The sequence below is a fragment of the Protopterus annectens genome, chromosome 4.part0, assembly GCF_019279795.1.
Source record: "Protopterus annectens isolate FY-2018-M chromosome 4.part0, PAN1.0, whole genome shotgun sequence".
NCBI lineage: Eukaryota > Metazoa > Chordata > Ceratodontiformes > Protopteridae > Protopterus > Protopterus annectens.
The window spans coordinates 1,108,445,723-1,108,465,531 of record NC_056733.1 but is presented as its reverse complement, the minus strand read 5'-3'; the positions used below and the strand labels follow the sequence as shown (position 1 = coordinate 1,108,465,531).

General features: G+C 41.5%; 1 protein-coding gene across 1 annotated transcript in view; it reads left to right on the top strand.

Moving 5' to 3' along the window:
* LOC122799790 (F-BAR and double SH3 domains protein 2-like) overlaps positions 1-19,809 on the top strand; it is a 1,119,909-nt gene that overhangs the window by 240,470 nt on the left and 859,630 nt on the right. Inside the window, exon 3 of the mRNA XM_044069087.1 lies at positions 728-791. Coding sequence (XP_043925022.1) covers positions 728-791 — 64 coding nt within the window. The remainder of the gene's footprint in view (positions 1-727; positions 792-19,809) is intronic.

The following is a 19,809-nucleotide window of genomic DNA, read 5'->3' as shown; positions in this document are numbered from 1 at the left end:
GAAAGTCTGTTATTTTTGTTGTGCATACTCTGCCACGAGTACATGTCATAGATGGGGGAGGAAGAATGCAGAAACAGTGCATCCATGAAGAGCTAAGCACTATAGGACTATGTTTTATTTCTTTAACTAGTTCAACAGTATGATCAGATCTCCATCTTAAATACATTTTGGTATAAAAACATACATCTTCAATGCAGATGAAGCCACATTCGTTTAACCTGTAAAAGATAAAAACATAATAGAGCTGAATAACCTCAAAATTCTACTCGGGTTAGTCTTATAGTGAATTAAGCATAAAGAATGCTAGCAAAATTAAACATTTCAAGCTAGAATCGAACATATGGTAATCTGTAGTATTACTATACATTTCTTTCAGGGTAATATGTTGATTTACATATGTAAAGACACTTTTCAACAGATGTAAACATTTAATTATTTGTTAAAAGGTATATCAACAAAAATGTTATCATCTTGGAGAAAATTGGAACAGATGATCCAGAAAGGCAAGTGCCACTGTAGCTAGTGTATGTATTGGTTCTTCAAAGTAGCCTTCATCTGGGCTTGCAGTTTCTACCACAGTGTATAACAACAAACTCTGTATTACATGAATAGCCATTGTTATAATGCATTGTAAAGATGAGAACACTAGGACTTACTAGTTTCCTATGTATGTGCCCATAGAATGAGCCAAATGTGGTTTAAAATCGTATTCTTCTCTTTGTTATAGGCATAAGAAGAATGATTATCGCATTTTCCAGTCTAAGTCAAGTTTACAGAAGCTGAATGCCAAGGTAAGAAGCCAGCCCAAAGGTTCATTTTGCAAGGCCACTAGAAACATGACTGCAAATAAGTGTCCGTTTCTGAATGTTCAAGTCACAGCAGCTTTTTTGTGAAATCTGACATATTGCTAAATTTCTCTCTTAAATTTTTACCATCAGTTCATTAGCCTTGCCTTTTTGTAGTTGCATGCAGTAAACAAGCATCACAGATTCAGATGTGAATGGCTCTGCAGGGTTATGTGCAATAGTTATTGGCATTTTATCTGCAGTAAAGCCTCCACAGTGGGCTGTTTAGGCATCAGATTTATGTGCATGTTGCCACGACTGTAGAAATAAAAAAGCAATCACAGTTGGTCAGTTTGTTTGTTCTACCAACACTCTGGCCAAATGTTAAAAATGACCTTGTTAATTCTGCAGCTATAATATATATATTTGTGAAAATAGCTGTTTTTATATTGTGATTAATTTTCACTTCTAAGTCTGTAAAACATTATCAGTTAATTAATTGTCTTTGTTTAGTGAACTAATCCAGCTGGATCCATTTCAGCCACTTTCGGGGAGCTAGACATTCTTTGTAGTACACAAGAGGTTCTAAATGAGACAGGGTATGCTGCGTTATTATTATTCCATAAAGTTTGTAGAATATTCTGTGTATCCAATAGGGCTTAAAAGTTGCACACTACTTTAGCAGAGATTAATTAATTAATTCAGTTTGATTGACCACGGTAATACCATTGATCCAGACGTTCCTTTACATTGAGAGTTAAGGGAGAAGAGTTCCAAAGTGTAGATGGTTTCTTGGTGTATCTAGTCAGCCAACAATATATACTCATGCAAGGTATGAGAAATTTATGTAAAAAAAAAAAACACAACTTAGAGTAGGAGGTCAACTTAGGCACGAGTAATATGGTATACTGTACTAATACAGCATGACAGTTTTTAAACAAAGTATTAAGTGAAAAATGTTAATACAGTGTTTTTGACACTGTCATACCTTACTGACTCTTGAACAGATGGGACAGAATTACTACCTTTACTGTGTAAATGCTGTCAACTTCCTACATTTAAGTGAAAAGTTAATAAGGCATGACAGTCATTAAAACATAGTGTTTTTCACTTAATACTTTGTTTTAATGACTGTAGTTGCAAACCATAACCACACTCAAGCACATTTTAAAAGGATTAGGACTCACCAAATGGCATTTCTTTGGCAGGAAGTTAGTGCACCGTTCAAGGACCCACAGAGCCACAAAGAACACTCTACAGACTAGCATTTTAGGAGGGAAAGAAACCTGAGAACTAAGAATTTGAGATAGCAGTTTAACCACTCTGCCAGTTGCTGCTTTTGTTGTTTATATGAATTAAGACACGCCTGTATAATTCCTGCTTGTTGCATCAGGTAATTCATTCAAATAGCACCTGATTCTACATGTACATATATATAGAGAGCTGAAAATATGTAGGGATCCATGCAGTTTGTAAAATAGTAAAATGTATCTTAACTAGCAGTGAATGCAGGTAGTTACCCAAGTGAAGAGAACTCAGAAGAAAAGGGGGTGGCCATACATTGCTGTTAATGAGGGGGGGGGGGGTACAGAAGACAATAGCATTAAATAACCAGGAAAGTATGATTTCAGTGTACGTAGTGCAGTTAGCAAGCATTTTCTAGTTGTCTCTCCATGGTAATAGTGTACATTAGAAAATTACATTTTCATTAAAGAAAGGACAGAGAAATGCATGCTCATAAATATAGATTTTTTTCCCATTTCCTGAAAGAATCCAAAGAAAATGAAGCTGTACGAGACTACAGTAAAATAAGTAATCCTTGAAGAGTGTGTAGGGTCTCTAAAAGGGAATTCTTGAGTTTATGCATATAAATCCAGATACTGAGGTGATGTTTATAGGCTGCAGATTACAGACTGCCAAGTATGTATGTGTGTAATGCACTATGAGCACCTACTACAACTAGCTGTGATGCTGCAATTTTTAAAAGCAAAGTCAGTATGTCCATGTTATCAAGATGAATACTGTTATAAAATTAGTTTCAGATCTGTTTTCTTGTCGAGTAACATTCTAGACTGCTGTAATCATAGTATTAGTGAAACAAAAAATGTTCATCATACTGATGACTGCTGCAGTAGCCTTAGCTGTAAATGGGTTATTTCCTGACAAGGATATAACAGCTGGCCAGCTTACAAAGCTTCAAGGCACCCTCCATATTCCCAAACTGTCATTCAAGCTAAGATGACTAAAAGACAAGTTTGGGTGTGAAGCCCTTTAGAGCTTTAATGCCTCCAACAGTACGCTCCTCTGAGGCTTTTGAGGATCAACAGTTATCGTGTGCTGTTCCTTTGCTGGGCAGATAAGTTCCCTCTGGGAGAAACCTTCCATTTTCTTACTTTTGCTGCTGTTTTGTCACTTTCCTCTTCAGGAAAGATATTTTAAAGCTAGAAATGTGTTTTATTATACTGTTATGAGACTGTAACGTACATTTTAAATAGAGTGCTTGCTTTTCCTGTCAGTTAAAATGTGCTGTAAAGTAACTGAAAACGTTTTTTCTGTGGAGAGGAAAAACTGTTTATTTTACTTCTGTGGGATTTTTATAGTGTTATAAACATTCAGTAAAAAGCACTTTAAGTCAAAAATGTCACTTTTGTAGACTAGTAGTGTTTACTAACATTTGCTGTTCGTCTTCCCTGGGAAAGAGACACCATTTTCACCTTGACCATAAAATAGACTACTGGTCCCATGGATGGTCCTTCCAACCACAAAATAAAAAAAATTAAGCAAACAGACTTTGCCGCCACAGCAGGCTAGAAAATGTGCCTCGGCCACAGGTGGGTAACTGCTCTAGTCATTTATTGTACCTCATACCACCACTCCTCTTTTACCTCAGATCCCTGTGGTATAGCACCTACAGCCACTATGGACCAGGGGTTAGCCACTTCCTCTGGGGCTGCTGGGGTCCCCCTCATTGGGCAAGGGAGAACCACTCATCCATTGGTACTGGGATAATAGGGAACAGAGATGGATTATCTGTGCTGTACCCATCCTGGAGAAACCATAGCTGCCATTAATAATGCTGTTGCCATCATTTTCCTTTCAAAAAGAAACAGAGTTTCTGGTGAAAGAAGGTTGGATACCTCTTTTCCTGGAGTGATTCAATATTCTGATATTGAATCTTAATCTGAACAGAAAGATACATGGTTGGATACAGTTTTTTTCCTCAGATTTCTGATTGAGACTCAGTGGAAAGCTCAGTTTCTGATTCTCTCTGTGGGGGTTTCTTTTTCTCAGAGTATGAATCTGTTGCTGGAATCTGCAAGTGTTTTCAATGGGAGATCACTGAGGTTTCTTAGTCCCTCATAAAATACTTTGAGTTCTTACTGAAGGATTTTCCAGATCCTACACCCATTTCTTCTGTTCTGCCTGCTTTAGAGGATGCATGTGTTACTGCCTACAGATGTTCTTCGTGTTTCACTGTTGCAGTCATAACATTTTGGATATCTGCTTGCAGTAGCCCTCAGTCAGCCTGCTTATCAAAGTCTTGGGTACTGCATTGGCTGCTGTCTCATCTTCTATGACATCAGGTAGTCAGGGGTATAAAGCATGCAGCCAATGCCATTACATCAGTCTTTCTTGCCATGCGGTGCCTGAAGCAGTTCGCAAGTCGACTCCTGAAATTTTCATTTTCGAGTTTCAGATCCGAAGTCTTCAACTAAGCTAAGTACCCCATTGGGGATCCTTTTTCTTGCTCTAAACCAATGTCAGTAAAAGTTAACAATGGTATTTATTGTGAAAAGCAAATACCTCATAAAGATTTTCATTCGTACTGCATTCCTTGCTTAGGCCCAGACCACAACGTACCTCACGGTCGGTTCTGTGCCTTATTCAAACCTCAAACTATTAGTCGTTGGTTCATTTTTACATCTAAATATTTTGGTACTCAGTTCAATTATCCAGAAATAGCTTCGGTAAGCCAACCGACTACTGACATTCCGAAAAAATGCAAAGATAAAGACAGAGACACATTGCATAGGTCCAAAGCTGCCGACGACGCTTCTCCTAAGCTAGTCACCAGTTCGCCGGTACTCAGTGAGGCGCTTTCACAGCCCCTGATACTCGCTACTTCAGATTCGCAGGCTTCTACTGAGACCCATTTAGAATCTGGTATGCTGCAAGATGCTTCTTTGACTGGTGTAACCTGTGGATGTCTCTACCTTGGATGGGTCCAGAGCTGCTGTGCAGGCACCAGCTTCTGAAGGTGTATTCAGGCCTACTGACTTGCATGTTAAACCGGTGCCATCTTCTTCTTCAAGGCCTAAAACTCGATCCATACCTAGAAAACCGACGCCCAGACTGCATGGTCAGGCCCCTATGCCTAAAAAACAAATGATAAGAATGGCTGAAGACCTAATTACTGTAATCAGGGGAAGCCACCCTTCTCCCTCTAAAAGACCTAGAACTGATTTTCCTTCTGTGTCTTCTGATCAGGATTCTGAAATTTCTGTTTTCTCTGACCAGGAGTTGTCCGTATCTACCTATGAGGATTCTGATCCAGAGGACTCCATTCCCTCTGCTTCCCCTCCAGAGGATTTCTCTTTTGGTGAAACCTTGCATACCCTTAGAGAGCATTTCCGCTGGGAAAGCCAAGATTACTCTGACTCCAAAAAGAGGCTTAGGGAATTCTTACTCCTACCTCTACACAGGCCTTTAGCTATCCCTCCTGTACTGGACATTGTAGAGGATGCCTTCTTGGAATCTAGCTTGGCCCCTGACTCTTTACCTCTGGCTCCCAGAAAACCTGACAGGTATTACAGGGTACTTGACTCTCACAAGTTCCTCTTTAAAAATCCTACTGCGGATCCTGAGACCATTTCACAAGGACCCAAAGGCATTAAGGCTACTACTGCCAAAAACCCTACCCCCTCTGATAGAGATTCCAGGGCCCTGGACAGATGATGTAAGAAGGTATACACTTCTGCAACTTTGTCTATTAGGGCCTTAAACTGCCAGTTTCATATGTTAAAGTATCAGAGGCATATTATTGGATTGCTTAAACAGAAATTGATGGAGATTCCTGACTGTGCTGAAAATAAAGAATTACAGGATTTAATGCATTCTGCTAAACAAGTTGGAAAACATACTTTGCAATGTGGTTTTGATTCATTAGAGGCATCTTGCAGGGCTGCTGTCACTGAGTCTAAACTAACACCTCACAAAAGAATGCTGCAAATAAACTAATATCACCAAAGACAGCAGCCACACCAGACCGGAGTCACCAGGGCAAAAACACGCTCACGATAAGGCACTAAATGTAATTTATTAACGTGCAAAAACCTTCAGCAGCAAGCACAACACACGTTTTCGTCTTAAAAAGCGACTTCATCAGATAAAACACATCCGAAATTACACAATTTAAATACCCACCCTAAATGAGTTCAATCAAACAATTATGTTGTCACATTTAAATTGATAAATGGTCAACCATCTTTAAAATTTTTAAACACATAAAATTAAATAAAATATTTGTGAATACAAATATACAGGTTTTTCAAAACACCCATAATCAGATATAGATAAAAACAATAAATTTTACCATTAATAATTAATTTTTATTAACCCCTTAATCAAATGTGTCGGGCTTTGAGCTTAAGATAGGGGACTATAGAGATGGACTCATTTAACCCAGGCACTTTATTAGCTTCTAATAGGATTTGCCAGTATGTTTCCCTATGGGCTAAACTCGCCTCCCAGGGTCCACCCCTTGTATCCCTTGGAACAGTCTCAATTACAAAAAACAAAAATTTAGCACCTTCACATACAGTAGTGTGTTTATACAGTGCATTAGTAATTTTAAGTTTGGCAATGTCGTAGGTATGCTCGTATATACGCCTTTTGAACTGTCGTTCAGTTTTTCCGACATAAAATGCCGGACAATTTTGACATATAGCCAAATATACTAATCCACTGGACATACAATTATAATAGCCCATGGCCTTAATGTCCCTATTTCGACTCTCCAAATATAAATGACTATCCTGTATTACATGTTTACAGGAAGAGCAACGCCCACACTTATATGTACCTGTTTTTGTTCGTGATGTCTGCAACGGATACTCCTGTTTTTCCAACAATCTTTCTTTTCATGTTTTGTCCCCTCCTAAATATGGTTTTTATCTGCCTATCTTTAAATGTGTCCAAGTCAGTTAACTCCTGAAACATGTACCACTCCTTCTCGACAATATTTCTAAGGTGGGTTGCATTACCACTAAAATCTGTAATAAAGGTAAAATTACCAGAAAACTTTTCTACATTACTCTTGAGGGAACCACCTTCATTGCCTGTATACATTTTTCCTAGAATTGGGCCAAACCTAGTGTCACGGGCTGCAATAACCTCTTCTTGTACAGACATTACCATTTGTATAGGATATCCCCTTTCCAAAAATAAGGATTTTAACACTTCACATTCATACCCGAAGTCTTGATCCGAAGAAGTCATTCGGGAAACACGGACATACTGCCCCTTAAGAATTCCTCTTTTCTGGAAGTGTGGATGGGAACTCAAATAATGTAAATACCCGTTGGAGAAGGTGGGTTTTCTGTAAATACAAGATTTAACCCCCTCCCCCACCTTGGTAAGTGTCACATCCAGATAATTTACACTATCATGGGTTATTTGATGAGTAAACTTTAAAAAGGTCGTGGTGGTATGTATATATTGAATAAATTTTTCAATGTCCCCCACTGAACCATTCCAAAAAATACATATATCGTCGAGGAATCTACAATAGTAATTCCAATTGTTAGAAAAAGGACTGTTCATAATAAACTTCTTCTCCCATATATACATAATGATGTCCGCATAGGTTGGAGCACAATTGGCCCCCATGGAGACCCCCGTTACCTGGTGAAAATATTCGCCAGCAAAGAAAACGAAGCTATTCTTTAACACCAGTCCTAATAGCTCAATGATAGCATGAACATCATTGTTATTAATATGGGGGCACTCCCACAGGGCTTCCTCTAACCACTCCAGTCCCAGATCAGTAGGAATAACGGAAAAGAGGTCAACCACATCAATGGTTAAAAATACTATTTCTTTCTCAAATAAGTGGGGTGATATGCTACGTAAAAAGGCCCATGAATCTTTAAGAATATATTCCTGTCTTCCCCACAACTCTTTAAGTTTCCAATCCACATATTTAGAAATATTATGGGTCTTAGAGCCTTGGGCTGCTACAATAGGCCTCAATGGCGGGTCGGAGAGATTTTTGTGCACCTTGGGTATCCCGAATATCGAGGGTACCCTAGGATCGGAATTGGAAAGAAAAGTATAGGTATGAAATTCAATCACCTCCTGGTCTAATAAGTCCTGAATAGCCAAATCTATCTTACGATAGGACACATGGATTTCATTGAGGGAGGCCGAGGTATATTTATCATAATCGTGCAAGATGTCATACATCTTAGACTGATACAGATGGTTATCCATTATAACCGTCCCCCCACCTTTGTCAGGCTCCATGGCCCTCAGGGTTGAGATCCTTACTAAGCTTTTCCAATAGTTCTCTTTCCTGTACAGTTAAATTGGCCTCAAATCTATCCAAACCCAGCTCTTTTCTAAACCTATTTTCAATCCTTTGTTCTAAATTTTTAAGCTGTGGATGAAGTGGAGGGTTGAAAATACTAGATTTTCTTAAGTGAAAACTAGAGGTCCCAGAAACACTTCCCAAAAGATTTTCCAAATTAAGCTTACGTATAAAAAGTTTTAAATCCAAAATGGCATGAATCAAATTACTACGTTTTTTAGGCACAAATTTGAAACCTTTTGTAAACAACTGAAAGCATGTATCGGAAACCAAAAAACCACTGTAATTATAAATATGATAATTATCCTTAATATGTAAGGTATACTGCCCTAAAGGGGTCATAGTATGTTCCTCGGTTTCTAACAATCCTGCCTCCGGTTTTTCTTCCATGCCTGAGGAAACCCCCCACCCCCCCTCCGTTCTTGAGGGGCTCTGTCTAAAGGGTGATAATCGTTAAGGGGCTGCTGTCCCTGCTGGCGAATACGTTCAGACCTACGTAATACTGGTTCCCCCTCAAAGCATTCTCCCTGAATTTCCTCATTAGGAAATATTTCACCCCTATTTTCATCAATTTCAACTGGGTTAGAACCATTCGATAAAAATGACTGCTCCCTAGTATGTTGATATGGATGCCATCTAGTTTGTGGTGGACTAGGATATTGTCGCCCTTGCTCATATTCTAGGAGATCTCTCCTCAACTTTTTATATTTACGGTTCAAAACAGTCTCACAGTGCAAATCCACCTCCCTCCTAATATCATGATATTTGACAGAGTCAAACAATAAATCATCAGACATGCGTTTAAAATAATTGGAAATGTCCTGCTGTAACACAGAAAGTTCTTGACTGTTCTTCTTTATAATAGCTTTAACAATATTCCGACCACATTGGTCAAAAGCTTCAATTAAATCTTTGTGAAATTCGCTTCCAGGAATAACCTGGTTGGGATATTTGTATACCCTCAAACCTTTAGGCACAGTACCTTTATTGAGATTTTCTAGTAGGTATAAGTTGTCCAACTCCAATGTCCTGTATCGGTAAAGTGCATTTTCAAAACGCCGTTGAAGCTCCATATAATTATATCCCCCACCTGCACGGCTGTTATTGTGCTCCTCGTACTGGAATTTAGGTTTAGTAAACATCCATTCGGTAAAGGACGAGGTAGGGCAGTTGTTAACCTCATTTTCAGAACCCCTTAGTATTTCCGCATTCAAAGGTACAGCAGCCTCCCGCAAAACAGCTGGGGTACTGTTAAAGTCAGTAGAAGAACTATTTCCTGGTTTTGCGTGTACTCGCAAACGGACCGGACCATCCAACTCAGCGGTAGTAGGAGAAATATCCTGAGAATGAGTTACCAATTTAGAAAGGTTACGTTGTTCTGTGAGGATATTATTAATACCCAAACCAATTGGAGTCAATAAGTTTATAAGGGTAGTAAGTTGGCCCGTGAGCTGAACTAATCCATCCCCTTCGGACCTGGATCCGTCGACAGGCATAATCCTCTGTCTCTCCTGCCCAAGAGGAGAAACCGGGCTGGCTGCCATAACGAACACCTCACAAAAGAATGCTGCAAATAAACTAATATCACCAAAGACAGCAGCCACACCAGACCGGAGTCACCAGGGCAAAAACAAGCTCACGATAAGGCACTAAATGTAATTTATTAACGTGCAAAAAACGAGTTTTCCTTATCTACCTATGAGGATTCTGATCCAGAGGACTCCATTCCCTCTGCTTCCCCTCCAGAGGATTTCTCTTTTGGTGAAACCTTGCATACCCTTAGAGAGCATTTCCGCTGGGAAAGCCAAGATTACTCTGACTCCAAAAAGAGGCTTAGGGAATTCTTACTCCTACCTCTACACAGGCCTTTAGCTATCCCTCCTGTACTGTACATTGTAGATGATGCCTTCTTGGAATCTAGCCTGGCCCATGACTCTTTACCTCTGGCTCCCAGAAAACCTGACCGGTATTACAGGGTACTTGACTCTCACAAGTTCCTCTTTAAAAATCCTACTGCGGATCCTGAGACCATTTCACAAGGACCCAAAGGCATTAAGGCTACTACTGCCAAAAACCCTACCCCCTCTGATAGAGATTCCAGGGCCCTGGACAGATGAGGTAAGAAGGCATACACTTCTGCAACTTTGTCCATTAGGGCCTTAAACTGCCAGTTTCATATGTTAAAGTATCAGCGGCATATTATTGGATTGCTTAAACAGAAAATGATGGTGATTCCTGACTGTGCTGAAAATAAAGAATTACAGGATTTAATGCATTCTGCTAAACAAGTTGGAAAACATACTTTGCAATGTGGTTTTGATTCATTAGAGGCATCTTGCAGGGCTGCTGTCACTGAGTCTAAACTAAGAAGGCATGCTTGGCTTAAGGAGCAATCTTTGCCAGATCATGTTAAAGCTAAATTGCTGGATGCTCCCTTAAACCAAGACCGCCTGTTTGGCAACAAAGCAGAAGTAGTACTTAAAAAGATGGAGGAAAAAGCTAAATCTATGCAAACTGTTAAAGATTTCCTACAAGTACAGCCTCCCAGATTTAGTAGTCACTGGCCCTCTAAGAATTGGTCCTTTCCTGCCTCTTACAAGTCTTCTCAGTCCAAGCCCAGAACTATCAGAACACCCAGGCTTCAGTCCCAAGGTACTCACAGGCCTAAACAGTGGGGGGCTCCCACTTCCAAAGCTGGGAGTAGTAAGACACCCCCCTATGGTAAATTGTCACAATGACTTAACTTTAGACCTTACAAACCCTGCCCAACTGACTGTTCCTTTAGGGAGAAGGATCGCCCTGCATGCAAAAAAACTGGGAACTCATTACATAAGACAAATGGGTTTTATATATAGTTTCCCAAGGATACAGATTTCACTTCCACTCCTTACCAACCCCAAACGGTTGGCCAGACCTACCACCAAATCAGTGGGCAGAGGCTCAAAAGCAAGTTCTTACTCTTCTGAGCATCAGGGCTATTCAACCTGTCCCATAACAAGAATGGGGGCAAGGTTTCTACTCCAGACTTTTTCTGGTACCCAGAAAAGGCAATTCCTGGCGTCCTATCCTGGACCTGTCTATCCTAAACACTTTTTTGATAATTCCAAAATTCAAAATGCTAACTCTTCATCAGCTGCTTCCCATGCTGGGCAAACATGCATGGCTGGCAACACTGGATTTAAAGGAAGCCTACCTGCACATCCCAATAAGGGAATCTTGCAGAAGATACCTACGATTCAAAGCAGGCTACATGCACCATCAGTTCTCTGCACTGTCCTTTGGCTTATCTACTGTGCCCAGGGTGTTCACAAAGTGCCTAGCTCCAGTCATTGCATATTGCAGTCAAAGAAATATTCAAACATACCCATACCTGAACGATTGTCTAATTCAGGCAGAAAGCCAGGACATTCTATTAGATCATCTGGCATTTGTAAAGAAATTACCGACTTCTCTGGGGTACACCATAAATGAAAAGAAATCACATCTAGCACTCTGCCAACAAATTGTATTCCCGGGAGCAAGCTTGAATACAACTTCCCAGATGGCCTACCTCACGCCAGGGAAACAAGTTCATATGACAGCCTAGTTCAAAAAATTGGCCACAAAGACCCAGCTATCTGCAAGGAAAATACTGCAAGCCCTGGGGTTCATGGCCTGTTGCATTCTACTAATTCCATATGCAAGACTGCATATGAGGAAACTACAATGGTATCTAAAGACCCTATGGTGTCAACATTCTCAGGACCTAGAATCATTGATTCCTATCATACCTTGTCTAAAGATAGAGTTCATTTGGTGGTCAGAGGCCTGCCACCTAAACAAGGGACTGCCATTCTCTCTACACCCTGCCGCCCAAACCCTAACAACAGATGCATCAGATTATGTGTGGGGGGCTCACTTGGCAGGGCAGTGCATTCAGGGCAAACGGAACCTGAGTCAAATACACCTGTATATTAAAAAGAAATAATAGCTGTACAGAATGCTCTGACAGCCTTCAAGGAGAACATTCTTCCAGGATAATTATTGGTAAAGACAGACAACACCACTGTTATGTGGTACATAAACAAGCAGGGGGGAACCCACACATACCCTCTCTGCAGACTAGCCATGGCTCTGTGGAACACAGCCTTGAGCTACCAAGTGCACCTGCAAGCTCACTTCCTGCCAGGCAAGCTAAATACACTGGCAGATGACCTAAGCAAAACTCTCATGGACCCACATGAGTGGAAACTGGATCCAAAGATATTCAACATGTTGAGAAACAAATGGGGGAGCCCAGAGATAGACCTGTTTGCCTCTCCTCAGAACTACCAATTGGACAAATTCTGCACAAGGACTCCCCACAGACAAGCTTGGAAAGTGGATGCCCTGTCCTTCACATGGAAAAACCTATCAGTTTATGCCTTTTCCCCCCTCTGCCTCTCCTCTCCAAAGTGCTATTAAAGATCAAACAAGACAAACCAAGGACAATACTTATTGCACCAGACTGACCATGCCAACACTGGTACCCCCTCTTGTGAAACCATGGCACCTGCCTCAGACCCCTGCCCTGCTGTCCCAGCAGAAGAGCCAGATTCTGCACCCCCAGCTTCAAACCCTGAACCTTGCAGCCGGGCTAATTTCACAATCTCTCTGTTACCATCCCTCAGTAAACAAGTGATGGATGCCATTCTGGAGGCAAGGAGGCCTAGCACTAGAAATTCCTATGCTGAAAAATAGAAAAGATTCTGTTTCTGGAACCAAACACAGGGGATGGACACAATCGTGCCCAATTTACCGCACATTCTTCAATACTTAACTGAGATGCTTCACAAAGACCTTTCCTTCTCTTCTATCAAAATTCATACCTCGGCTATTTCACCTCATTATAATACAGAGCCCACCCCTCTTCTCTCATCCACTGCTGAAGCAATTCCTCAGAGGAGCCAAAAACTTAAGACCACCCAGGAGAGCCCCTACTCCAGCCTGGGACCTTAACTTTGTATTGGAAAAGCTCACTCTACCTCCCTTTGAGTCAGCTGCATATGCAGAGTTGAAATTCCTTTCTTGGAAAACAGCCTTCTTTCTAGCCATCATTTCAGCAAGAAGGGTGTCTGAATTACAGGCCCTCATGGCAGTGCAGCCTTTCATCATCTTTCATGTGGACAGGGTGTCCCTCGGGACCCAATCCCTCCTTTATGCCCAAGGTGGTATTCAGTGTGGCCCTTAATCAGTCCATTCATTTGCCAACCTTCTTTTCTAATCCACAGAACAAAGGGGAATGAATACTGCACTCCTTGAACATGCACAGACAACTTAGATTTTGCTTGGACTGGTCTAAGCCTCTCAGGAAATCTGAACAACTGCTGGTTGCATTTGCTGCAGGGGCAGAGGGGAAGGCCATTTCAAAGCAAACCATTCCTAAGTGGATAGGCCATTGCATTCATTTCATAAGCACCATGGAAAACCTACCCCACTGGGGACAAGACCACATTCAACCAGGGCTGCATCTACCTCTACAGCCTTTCACAGAGGTGTCCCTACCAGGGACATCCTAGAAGCTGCTACTTGGAGTTCTGTACATACCCTCACCAAGCATTACCACTTGCCAATTTTTTCTAAATCCAGAGCTGGTTTTGTCACTGCAGTCTTGCAGGGTCTTATAGCTGGTCCTAATGCTATCTAATTGCCTCTTCCCTTACTTAGCTTTGGGAATCTACCCAAATGTAATGACTGCAACAGTGAAACACGAAGAACATAGCACAGTTGTGTACACTTAACATAAATGTAGATGTTTGAGTATATTCACTGTTGCAGCCCTGGTTACCTTCCCTCCAGCCCCCTGACTTCTGTTGACTATACCTCTATTCTTGCTTACTATGCTTAAAGCTTTCTGGTGTATTTGCTTTTTTGTTGGAGGTATAACCTTGTATATGTGTGTATATATATATATATATATATATATATATATATATATATATATATATATATATATATATATATATATATAATTGTTTCCCATTATGGGGGCATCTGAGGCAAGAAAAACTGATGTAATGGCGTCGGCTGCATGCATTATACCTCTGACTATCTGATGTCATGGAAGATGAGACAGCAACTGACGCAGGACCCAAGACTTTGATAATTAGGCTGACTGAGCGCTACTGCAAGCAGATAACCCAAATGTAATGACTGTAACAGTGAAGTATACACAACTGTACTTTTTCCTGATAGTCGGACAACTGTCTCTAAAAGGTAGATAGGATTTTATAAAGTTCCTCAGTCTTTTAAATTTTATTCACTGTTCCCAAACCTGACCCAGCATGTACAGTTCTAGTTGATCCCACTGCTACTAAGCACTTGGTTCAGGTCCTACTGTTTCTGATAAGACTGGGGAAATTATTGGTAGGTATGGGAAAAATATATATATTTCTGCAACTCTGATTTTCAGAAGTTTGAACTGTCAGGTTTGTGTTCTGATTAATTGTGAAAGTATGAGGAGTGTTTTATCTACACTTTCTTCTTGTGAGGAAAAACCTGCTTTAAATAACTTTGTTTCTTCTTTTACATGGGTCACTTCTCATTATTTGCAGTGTGTGTATATGACTCTGTTGATACTTCTTCTAATGCTATGGCCACTGGTACTGGTTTTAAGCAGGCTGTTTAAGAAGGCTTGCGTGGCTGCTTTCTCAGAACCTTCCCGATTATGATAAAAATGAGATTTTAAATTCACCCTTAGATAGAGATTGTGTTTTGACCCCTCTACCGAGGAAATGACCAAGATGTGTGATGAAAGGGCAAGCTGATCCAAGGAATCTCTACTGTTTTTCAAAGCTCCTTTTCCAAATTTCCAAATAATTTTTTTATCTCCTCATACAATTTTGGCAAAAAGCAGACTAAAAGATCTAAACAAAATATGGGTAAACAGATGTTTAAGAAGAAATGACAAGGGGACACAAAAAGAAATCTTGGACCTCCCAAAACCGAGGGCAGTCCAACAAGTCTGAATGTCTGTTCAAGACACCTTGAGACCCCCTTCCACCCTGGCCCCTTTTTTCTTTTTGGCAACAGAGAGTTTTAGATGTATGGGTTCTGAAATATCATCCTTCAAGGTTACTGATTACAGTGGGAGGAAATTCCTCCTTTCCAAGAGTCATTCCTCATTCAGATTAAACTCTTTTGATGATCTATCTGAAGTCACTATTGCAGTATTCCTGACATGTATGGTTTGTCACCGCTGATGTCTGGACGGGTTACCAAAGCTTTATCTTTCCGAGGTTGTATGTCCGATGCATGACCTTAGCTGTTATGCATTGGGATGTATAGATGGGTGTACAAACGTGGATGCTCTGATTATCTTGCTGCCACTCCGAATGCAGGTCATGCATCCTTTGGACTGTTCGGGATGTGGGCATTGATACCTTTACTTCGATCGTTTATCCAGATAAGTGTCCTGTTGGGGAACCTTCCTATTTACTTAGGTTGTTTTGTTGAAAGTTTTTAGATGTCAACTAGGAGGGGTAAGTGCAAGTGTGATAGGCAGATTCCATACAGGGACTTGTATACCAACCATCTTCTTTGCCTAGGCCCAGAACACATACTGAGACTTGCATACCGGGTGTTTTTGCCTAGGCATGGAAAATGATCACAAGTGTTGCTCAGCTCAATCTGTCAATTGTTCATTCCAAAAACTCTTAGGTTGAGGCTTTCTAGTCTAAACACCTTTGTAGAGACTCATAGTCTTAAACCTTTGGCCCAGTCCAAGATGTCTGACCAGGCATCCTTGGATGTCCCTCTTCTGCCAAAGAAAAAAATAGAGGCTTTGAATGGATCTATAGTCCATCATTTCTGACTCCAAAGTACCTAATAAGTTCCAGAATCTGCAGTACATTAGATTACCTCTCAGTTGCCTGCTACTGAGACCCTGTCAAAGGCCAGTATGGCTCCTATGGCCTTCCAGACTACTGATATGTCTGATGAACCTCAACTCATCATTTCTGAGGGACTGCACAGCGTCTGAGAAATTTTAGTTAGGGAAGAGATCCCTGGCTCTCTAATAAAAGACACAGTTCTGTACCCCAGTGTCTCATCCAGGTGGATGTCATGCCTAAAAAGAAAAAGAAGACGACTAGAAATCTGGCCTCTCCCTCAGGAGCTAGGGAAAAGGAGAGGCCAGACTTCTCACAGGGTTGCTCAAAGCTGTTATGTCTTTGAAATGCCTCTATTTTGGGTCTCTGCAAACGCAGGCTACTCAGAAAACTTATCTATGTTTCCTGTTCTGAAGGAGAACAACAGGAATACGACTGACCATTCCCTGGACGACAACTCTCAGCTGCATTCTCCAGGGAAAATCTCTTTTGATGAAGAATTCCTCTCACTGGATTCCCCTGTTGAGGAAGCTCCCTTTGGAGAAACTATACGGAACATGATGACACTTTAAATGACAGTCCACACAGATCTCAGTTTGTTCAGAGGAAATATTACAGCCTTTTGAAGATGGGTGCCCCTGCACCTTTTCCTGTCCTTTCTGTCCTTGAGGCTTTCCAGGACACTTTTCAGTCCACCTCTTCTGCACCTGATTCTCAGTCACCAGCTCCTAAAAGACTAGATAGGTTTTATAAGGTGACTGATGGCCTAAAATATTTATACAAGAATCCAGTGGCAGACCCCTCTGCAGTCTCGCTGTCTCTCTCACTCTCTCTTCACATAAGTCATCTAAGCTTCTGCCTGGTGCTAATGCCCCAGCTATGGGCAAAGATAATAGGGCTATTAGCTCCGGATAGATGGGGAAAGGTTGTTTACATCTCCACTGCCCTTGGTTTTATGACAATTAGCTGCCAGACTCAGATGACAAAGTACTTCATCTCTGTCCTGCATTGTAAACAGAGTTATAGTGGACCGCCCTACAGCAGGGTCTAAGCATCAAATGCAGAGCCTGTTATATCGGGCCACTCAAATTGCTAGACACAGCATTAAGTGAGGTTATGATGCTGTGGATGCTTCTTCTAGGGTAGTTGCCAGTGGATCTGTTATTCACAGTTATGCAGGGCTTTGCAGTCAACCTATCCCTGAGGATTTCAAATCAAACATTTTAGACTCTCCCTTGAACAAAGACTTGCTGTTGGTTCCCCAGGCTGCCCACCTGTTCAGAACTCTCCAAGACCAAGTTAAGACCATGAAGGACTGCAGGCAGAGTCTACTTTCCTCAGTTCCTAGGTACCATAGGAGTAACCTGTATAAATCTGCTTCCTTCATTAGAAGGGATTCTAGGACAACTTAGAAACAAAGGAAAACCCCTTGGAAAAGGTACTCTGACAAATCCCTTAGGGAACCTCCAGCTTGAAGGCCTCACTTCGGAAACAAAAATCTGTGACTACCTCTGTGGCAAACTTCCCCTGCCCTCAGTCCCATTACCCCTCTACTTTCCCAAAGACTGTCACTCTTCATGGCCAGCTGAGAAGCTATTATCACAGTCAGTGGTCCCCTCCATCATCAAGGATGGCTATGTCATGTTTTCTGAAAATATGCACCATCTGAAAAGCATGCCACACCTGGCTCAAAACCAAATATCTCTTCTGGTCTCCATTATTCAAGACCTCTTAAATCAGGCACCATTGAACAAGTCCCAAAGGACTTCTTAAGAAAAGGGTTTTACTTCAGGATCTTTCTAGTCCCAAGAGAATGGCAATGGAGACCTATCCTAGACCTGTCTCTACTATAAACTAACTTGAAGGTGCTCTCTTCACAGTCTTCTGCCTTTCATCCTCCCCGTAGCTTTCTTGGTGTTGCTAGACCTGAAGGACATCTACTTACACATATACCCATTCATACTTTTTGCAGGAGAATCCTTAGGTTGTCCGCTGGCTCCTTGCATCTTCAATTTACTGCTCTGCCTTTTGGTCTTACCCCAGCACCAGATTGATCACAAAGTGTCTAATTCCAGTAGTACCTTTCTGTCACACTATTAGAATCCAGTTTTTCCTCTGTCTGGATGACCTACTAATCCAGGCTGTCTGTCTAGAATTTTGTTTTCAGCATCTTCACTTAAGCCTCAAATTCTGACATGTCTGGGTTTCACTGTATGCTACAAAAAATGATATGGTCCCTACCCAGGATCTGGCTTTCCTGGGCTGCAGGCTGGAGACACAGAAAATGCATATCTTCCTCTCAGGAGAAAGTTCATAGTCTGTCCAGTTTTTACCAAGATCACTCCTTGTCCAGCAAGAGAGATGCTGTGGACTTTGAGATTCATGGCAGTCACTATCCCTATGCTCCCCCTGACCAGACTTTACATGAGAAAAATCCAGTGGTACCTGAAATCTGTATGATCACAGCACTGTCACCCTTTGGACACCCTGATTCCCATCCTCCCTAGTCTCAGAAAGAAGCTATTTTGGTGGAAGGGACAGGTCACCCTCAACCCAGAACTGCCATTCACTCCACCACCTCCAGCAACAGGTTCACACACACATGCCTTGGATGGGGCACTGGGAGCATGGACAGAATTATACAGTGCAGGGTCACACACTGTTGCCTTGGATAGGGCACTGGGGCATGGACAGGATTACACAGTGCAGGGTCACATATGGATGTCTTGGACAGGGCACTGGTTGCATGGACAGGATTACACAGTGCAGGGTCACACATGGATGCCTTGGGTGGGGTACAGACAGGATTATACAGAGAGCAGGAGAAATGGCGACCTCAGTTCCTGAAGGAACATATAATTCTGAAAGAAATGCAGGCTCTTTTGTATGCTGTTAAGATTTCATCCACCTCTGGAAACCTGGGCCAGTAGTATACACAGACAATGCTACAGTCATGTGATACATAAACAGGGAGGCACCCAGTCTTACCAACTGTGCAGGTTAGCACAGGAGGCATGGAACTTGGCAACCCAAATGGACATAACACTCACAGCCACATACATCCCTTCTCAGAGCAGTGCGCAAGCAGACTCCTTAAGCCACTCACTGGATGACCCCCATGAATGGACATTGAACATAGAGGTTTTCCATATGATCACCCTTCAGTGGGGCACCTTGTTAGATAGACCTCCTTGCTTCACCAGCCAACCATCAGCTCACCCAGTTCTGCACCAGGACCTTTGTCCCACAGCCTGGAGATCAGATGTCTTTCAGTGGACAGAGAAGTTCCTCTTTGCTTTTCCAGCTTTACTACTACTTCCAAAAATTCATCTCAATGCACAAAATGAAGCATCCAATCTGCTTTTACTAGTACCATTTTGGCCGAGGCCACATAGGTTTCCCTGCTATTCAAATTACAGGAGAATACCTGTTCTACCAGATTTGATAACTCAGAAAAAAGGATCGCTTTTCCACCTACATCTGCCATCTCTTAACTTGACCCTATAGATGATGGGATTTTAATTCCTCAAAAACACTTGTTCCCTGATGGGGTTGTACAAGACGCATGCAGACCCACTACTGGAAAATC